At 35.0% G+C, this 7,824-nt stretch overlaps 1 protein-coding gene across 1 annotated transcript; it reads right to left on the reverse strand.

Moving 5' to 3' along the window:
- Positions 1–211: 211 nt before the first annotated feature.
- LOC122913633 (olfactory receptor 4P4-like) lies at positions 212–1,141 on the reverse strand. Its single transcript, XM_044260286.1, has one exon. It carries the CDS (start codon positions 1,139–1,141, stop codon positions 212–214), a length of 930 nt encoding a protein of 309 aa, XP_044116221.1.
- Between the last annotated feature and the right edge of the window lie 6,683 nt (positions 1,142–7,824).

Consider the following 7,824-nt stretch of genomic DNA (forward strand, 5'->3'; position numbering starts at 1 on the left):
AATAATACTTCAGTAAAAAAGAAGAAAAAAAGTCTTTAGAAAATAATAAATTTATCCAGTCAGGAGAGGTCTGAGGAAATGCTAAAGATTCTGAGCTCCAACTGTGGCTGGCTTTTGCAATCATGATATACTCTGTGTATATCATTTCTTCTTACTTCTAAGGCTCAAGGTAGAACCCTAAAATGAAATTCTAGAATGTTCTTAATACAGGTTACTTCCCTCCCCAAAATAAATGATGATACCACATTTTCTTCATGGCATTCTTCATCTCCATGTTTCTCAGTGTGTAGATCAGAGGGTTGAACATGGGGGCAATGATGGTGTAGAAAAGAGCAAACACTTTGTCTTCTGGGAAAGTTGTGGCGGGCCGAATGTAAATGAAGAGAATAGGCACAAAAAACAGAACCACGACTGTGACATGGGAACTGCAAGTGGAAAGAGCTTTGGAGCGGCTCTCTGCAGGGTAAGCCCTAAGGGTGTATAATATCAGAAAATAGGACACCATCAAAATCACAAAAGTCACCAGAGCAATCAGTCCTGAATTAACAACGACCAAAAGACCAATTCTGTCCGTGTCCGTGCAGGCCAGCTTCAGTAAAGGATACACGTCACAGAAGTAGTGATCTATCTCATTGGGGCCACAGAAGGGTAGGAAGATGGTGAGGAGGAACTGACTGGCAGAGTGGATTAAGGCCCCAGTACAGCAGGCTGTGATGATTGCGTGACACCTCTCTCTGCTCATGATGACGGTGTAGTGCAGGGGCTTACAGATGGCCACGTAGCGGTCATAGGCCATCCCTGTGAGGATGAAGATCTCCACGCCTCCAAATAAATGTGTGGTAAAAAGCTGTGTCATGCAGTTACTGTAGGAAATGGTCTTCCTTTCTGCCAGTAAATCAGCCATTAGTTTAGGTGTCACTGTTGAGGTGTAGCAAAGGTCGGAGAGTGAGAGGCAATTAAGGAAGAAATACATGGGTTGGTTCATTAGTGGACTGCACGTGATAGAAATTATTATAAGCAAGTTTCCCACCCAAATAGCAATGTAGCAAAATAAAAATAATACAAAGCAGAGGATTTCAATGTTCTCATTTTGAGAAAGTCCCATGAAAATAAACACAGTGACATTATTCTTGTTTTCCATGATCCAGTGCCATAAAAATGTTTAACAGTCTCCTGAAAAGACATAATGCACAAGTTAGTGCCAAACATGTGCATGGAGAATATAGATGATGACCCTGACATCATGAAGCTCTATTTAATGGATATGATATGATATGATATAATTTTTTTCTGATTAGCCTCATGAAGATTTCCACAAGTCAGTTTTTCAGGATATTATGTTCGATCTTGACATTACGTTTTATGAATGAATTCAATCAGTAAATTAAAAAAAGTTTAATAATTATTATTAGTTGCCAAATGTTTTCTATTCTAAAGAAATATACAACAAAGTCTTTATAAAGGACATTTTTCTGGGTCCTTCCAAACACACATTTGTTTTTGTTTTTGTTTTTGTTTTTTTTAAGATTTTATTTATTTGACAGATCACAAGTAGGCAGAGAGGCAGGCAGACAGAGAGAGGAGGAAGCAGGCTGCCTGCTGAACAGAGAGCCCCATGTGGGGCTCCATTCCAGGACCCTGGGATCATGGCTGGAACCAAAGGCAGAGGACTTAACACACTGAGCCACCCAGGCACCCCCAAACACACATTTGTTAAAGAGGCAAGTAGAAGTCAATAAAGTAGCTGTTAAATGATATCGAAGCAAATGTTAAGCTTGACAATGGTCACTAGTGGACTTATATGCTTCCCCAAAATAGTTTCAGATTGAGGTAGAAAATGACCTAGAGATTTATAAAATAGAAATATATATACAAAGTGGAAGATAAAAAGTCTCTGCAGGAGGCCTCTGAGTTGGTTTGAATAATTTTTTGATTGCTTGTTTATCTTTCCTTAGTGATTTAGGACAGTAGGATGCTGATCTTTTGTATCAAATGTTTATTTTTATATCAGATATCAATACATCATATATTTAAATGAACCACAGAATAAAGAGAGAGTTAAAACTAAAATGATGAGGCACCTGGGTGGCTCAATGGGTTAAGCCTCTGCCTTCAGCTCAGGTTTTGGTCTCAGGGTCCTGGGATCTAATCACCTGTTGTGTTCTCTGCTCAATAAGGAGCCTGCTTCTCTCTCCACCTCTGCCTGTCTCTCACCCTACTTGTGCTCTCTCTCTCTGCCAAATAAATAAAATCTTCACAAAAAATAAAGCTAAAAAGAAGAACTGAAGGCAGTTTACCTTTGTGGTTTTTCTCTGACTCAGTGTACCATAATTCACAAGTCAATTTCTTTCCATCAGTCTAAATTATAGTCTGAATTTATTTTCGATATTCATCCAAAGCATATCTTTTGCCAAACCCTTAAAGAATATTGAAACTTCATAACTCAAAGAAAAAATGTATAAGAAAATGCTTATATGAAGACAAACACTTGGGACCTAGCCTCCATTACTAATTATACCAATGTGTGACTTTGGATACAAATTTTTTTTTTTTTTTTAATTTAAATCATCTTGGTTGGGGCGCCTGGGTGCCTCAGTGAGTTAAAATCTCTGCCTTCAGCTCTGGTCATGATCCCAGGGTCCTGGGATCGAACCCTGCTTCAGGCTCTCTGCTTGGCAGGGAGCCTGCTTCCTCCTCTCGCTCTGCCTAATTCTGATCTCTATCTGTCAAATAAATAAATAAAATATTTTTAAAAATCATCTTGTTTGTAAAATAAAAAAAATCTGACTGAACTTTGCCACAAAATGGTTGAGAAACTCAAAAAAAATTAAGAAATGACCCTTGCTTTATTGACCGTAAGAGTATAAGTGTTAGTGTTACCTAATCAATGAGGCTGTCAATAATGAAGTCTCATAAATATGATTCCATGTAGAGAATAAAATTTTAATGCCTTAAAATTATTTTGAGCAAGAAGGTAACTTCGAGATTGGCACTAACCTAATCTCCTAGTTCTAAATAGAAGGGATTTTAATTAAAGGTATGTAGAAAATACAGGGACACCTGGCTGGCATTCTGGAGCATGAAACTCTTAATCTTGATTTGTGAGTTTGAGCCCCATGTAGGGTATAGAGATTACTTAAAGAAATCTAAAAAAAAAAAAAAAAAAGGAAAAGAAAAGAAAATCTTAAAAAATTAAAAAAAATTAAAAAGCATGTAGAAAATACATAGAATAAATGAAGATAGCTTCAATCTCTTCATCATTCACCATTTATATTAAACCTACAGGATTTGATATGTGAAGATACAGGCAATTTAGTTGCGGTTGACCATAGCTTCTGGTAACTTAGACTCTCAGTGCTAATGAAAAAATAACATTGAATTGGTAACCCATGATCCAATTGTTTTTCTATAAATTTTGAACTCAAAAGGCATCATTAATATTTACCATCTTTCTTTAGAAGTTGTGATATATCTTCTGCCCTAAACTTGTTGCTATAGTTTCTCATCAATTATTTTTTAAATTCTCCCCTTATCACTTTCTTTTAGAGGTTAATTGTATCACACACCAAACATAAAATTCCTTTGTAATGGTGCCTTAAAACAAATGAATTTATTTATTTCGTACAATTTTAAGATTTAGTATTAGCATAGCGAGAATCATTGAAAACTTAGGTTTCATGCCTCCAATGATGCCATGAAAATTTCTTCTTACCTATAAATAAGCACCCCCTATTTTTAAAATAATATTTCAAACACTTGTTTGGTCATTTTTTAAAGTAATTGCTTGTTCCTTTGGATGGACAGAAATAAAAACATTATCTTAATCATGTGCATAGAAATAAACAGCTACCTGAGTTGTTTTTCTTTTTCCCCGTCCCCAAAATTAAACAAAATTTTACTACAACCTGAAATTAATCCCCTATACAAATTAGTTGTCAGAATATGTAGGTAAAGCCCATCATTCTGTCTTCATCTGATAAAAAATTAATTTTCCAACTGATGAAATGTGGTTTAACCTCGTAGCAAAACAATAATGCTAAATATGTGGTTCAATTTTTTATTTTCTCCAAACTCCAGTCCATAGATAATGCTTCATTTCACTCTTTTCCTTTTTTTTTTCATTTCACTGTTCTGCAAATTTCTGTGGTTTATGAAGTATGAACCATCACATATATTTCTAGCTTTTCAATATTATTTAATTAAAGATTTATTTATCTATTTATTTATTTAAGAGCGCAGGAGCAGGGGAGGGGAAAAGAGAGAGGGAGGGAATCCTCAAGCTGAATTCCCACTGAGCACAGAGCCTGATCCTAGAACCTGAGATCACTACTTGAAGCCAAAACCAAGGAGTTGATGCTTAGCACTCTGAACCATGAGGTGCAACTCTAGCTTCTCAATTTTAGAGTGCAAGAGGACCTCTGATTTCTATTGTCAACTTAGTCATCAATTTTCAGTGTGATCCCCAAACTTCATTACCCTCAACACGTTTGTCTAAAATAGAGGCAAATTGTTTGTTCCCTAAATAAATTAGAGAGTTGTGAGTTTCAAATTTAGAAATAGATGTATGAGTACTTTGAAAAAAAATACTATCTAAATGAATATGTTATTAAGATCAGTTTGATGCACTTACAAGAGTAGTAGTAATACCTTACGGATATAACAATTAGTTAAAAATTTCCTGATAAAGTATATATAGATCACCTAACTAGTATTTAGCAAAACAGAATTTGAAATCAGAGTTTTCTGAATCTAGAGCCTGAGTCCATACCTGGAACAGAAGAAATTAATGTTAAAGTCCCCTTTCCTCCAATTACCTAATTATTTCTTGCAAAGCCAGATAACCTCCAAAATTGTGATCCTTAAACCATTTCAACCATTCTAATATCGATATGCTGATGACAAAATGAGATAATAAATTACAACAAACTATCTTAGTCTATAAAATGCAGAAAATATTCAAACAAAACTGCAATCTCAGTCTGTTCCTCTCTCCTGCATATGTAGCCCAATTACAAAGAGTAAGAATAGAGAATAAAAATCTCTGTTATTTTAGAGAATGGAATTTATTCTTAGAGAATACAATGCACTGAATGTTGTCATGTCCTTGGATACGCTTCTCCAGCCACAAATAGTCCCTCTGCAAGAGCAGTGGTTAGAAGAAAGAGGCAATCATTTACTCCCTGCTGTAGTTCTCCCCTCACTGTAGGAACTTGAGTTCACTTGTTCTAGAGGCCCCTTCTTAAAAAGGATAAATCTAGTCTTGAAAATTTATATGTTTCAGTTAAGATTTTGCTTAAACTTTGGGCTTTCTGCTATTGTCAAAATTTTGAAAAACCTTGATCATAATGTACATAATAAATTCTAGGTTTGCTATGAATCATCATATGGCCTCAGTCCATTACTTTACTACACTATCAGTAGGTTTAAAGTCTAATGGAATAATTTGTACATATATAACATAAACTTTTTAAATTCTCCCAATAATTCTGAGAAGTAAATATTTCTAATAAGCTCATTTAAGAAAATGAAACTGAGTTATAGAGAAAATAAGTAATTAGCCCAAACCCATAGACATAATTAGTAAAGTTTGACAATCTTAAACAACATGTCTCATTTACTAATATACTTAGCAAAACGTTATGTACTTACCATAATAATTTGATACTTAGTGTATACTCAGTAAGTATTGGATACTCTAATAACTTAAAAAAGTGCCTCACTGACCCCAATATTTCCATTTTTAACTTATGCCAAACTAAACCTAATATAGTCTTAAGTTTTGTGATCCTAAATTCCCAAAGGACACAGAAAAAGTCTTAAATTCTGTCTTGAAATACTAAGAGTATTTGCACAAATTTAGCTCTCAGTTCTCACCACGTATCCCTGATCTGTATAATGCTTGGCATGTACTGTTTTTTTTTTTTTTTTCGGATCATCATATTGGCAATGGATATGTACATAATTGGTGGGTACATCTATCTTCTGAGACTGTTGTGGGATAAAATGTGGAAGTCACCAGTACATTGTAGGGACTTTATAAATATTTCTAATTATTTTATCTTTGTTCTATATCTTGTTAAATACAGGTTACCGATTATTTAACCAATAGTCAGCAAATATTTGTAAATAATTTAAAAAAAAAGCTTCAATGATTTCAATGGTCTGTAAATAAAATACCCCATAATTGAAATTATTGTCCTAAGGCTTATTCCCAGAAACAAGGGCAAGCAACAAAATTAACAGAGATAAGATAAAGAAAAATAAGATAAACAGAGACTCAAGTTTTGAGATATGTGCATTTGATTTTTTTGGTGACCTGAGTAAGGTCTTAGGTTAACTTAATTCTTGAATTCTTGGAGCTTGTTTGTTTGTTTGTTTTGAGGAAGGAGTTATCAATACTCATGATAGGGTTAGTGCAGGGAGTTTATTTGTCCTTTCCTTTTGGGCTTTATCACTTTCCTAGCAACCTGTGAATCATTTTTTCTTAATCAATGCTTTATCAGCTTCCCCCCCACAACTTCTAATTTTTTTTTTTTTAATTTGAAATTTCTTATCCACCTAAGCATCACTCCCCATTGCTGTCTGCCTGTATCTTAGAATGTTGTATGGCACTTTCAATGGGCAGTACTTTGAATTTATCACCACCTCAATCTCAAAACAAGCTAGTCTATAAGATTCAGAGAAGATGCCTGTATTCAACTTTAACTGAAAGTCAGTCAGCTAGCTGTACACTGGAGGCAAAATATACTTAGCAGATCTCACACAGTCAGGCAGGATAATGGGAAGGGAAGAGAAATAATTCACCTCATGTTCTTTCACTTTTTGTGGATCCATTCCTACTTCTTCCTTCTGGTGTCCCCCTTTCTTCACTGAAATTCTGGTCATTCACCTACTGTCCAGAGCATTTCATGTCAGCTTCTTGAATTCACATTTCACTCAGTATAATTCATCAGCCATTCACAGAAAGAAAGCTGGTATTGTTTTAGAGACAACTGACATCACTCTACCAACATTCCCACAATGAGTCATATATTCAGAGCGACAGTTGGAAGTCAAATGGAATAATTTTATATCCAAAGGAATCAAATCACAATCTATATTTTCATCATTAAAATTAGCCCTAGAGATGCCCAAGCCCACATGATTAATTAATACTTTATAGAGAGTGCATTATAAATTACTTTCTCTTATCCTAGAGCACTATTCTTTCTAAGAAGTTTGTATTTACCTTCCCAAACAGAAGTTCACCAGGTTGATTTCCTTTAGATCTAAGTTGACAAAGTGCAGCTAGGATTGGATCCGGATTATAAACAGTGTGCAAGGCACAATTAATGTTGCATGCCATTTAGGAATTTGTCATTAGAAATTCCTCCAGGGCACCAGGGACCATATTCTCCTGCACTTAAGGAATTCTGCGATGAAAACAAACTTGAGGGCCTAATCTTTTCTCTGATCTCCATAAACTGACAGAAGTTTAGACATCCTTGGCCCTCATGGTAACTAATGGTCTTCATCTCTGCTCAAAAACTGTCTTTATTGTAGTTTCTAAGACAATGACAATGAGTTATAAAGTACTTCCAAGTATATAGGTAAATTTCTGGGAAAATTATAAACTAATAAAGCTTCATATTATTTTGTATTATTTTTGGTTTAGAGAAAAATAAAGATTTATTTTTAGAGAAAGACTGAAAAAGAGCACTAGCAGGGAAACAGGCAAAGGGAGAGAGAAAGAAACCTCAAGCAGGCTCCCCACTGATACAGGGCTTGATCCCAGGACCCTGAGATCATGAGCTGAATAGAAATCGGGAGTTGGACGCTTAAGGG

Source organism: Neovison vison, chromosome 7 (genome assembly GCF_020171115.1).
Source record: "Neovison vison isolate M4711 chromosome 7, ASM_NN_V1, whole genome shotgun sequence".
In the NCBI taxonomy this organism is placed as follows: Eukaryota; Metazoa; Chordata; class Mammalia; order Carnivora; family Mustelidae; genus Neogale; species Neogale vison.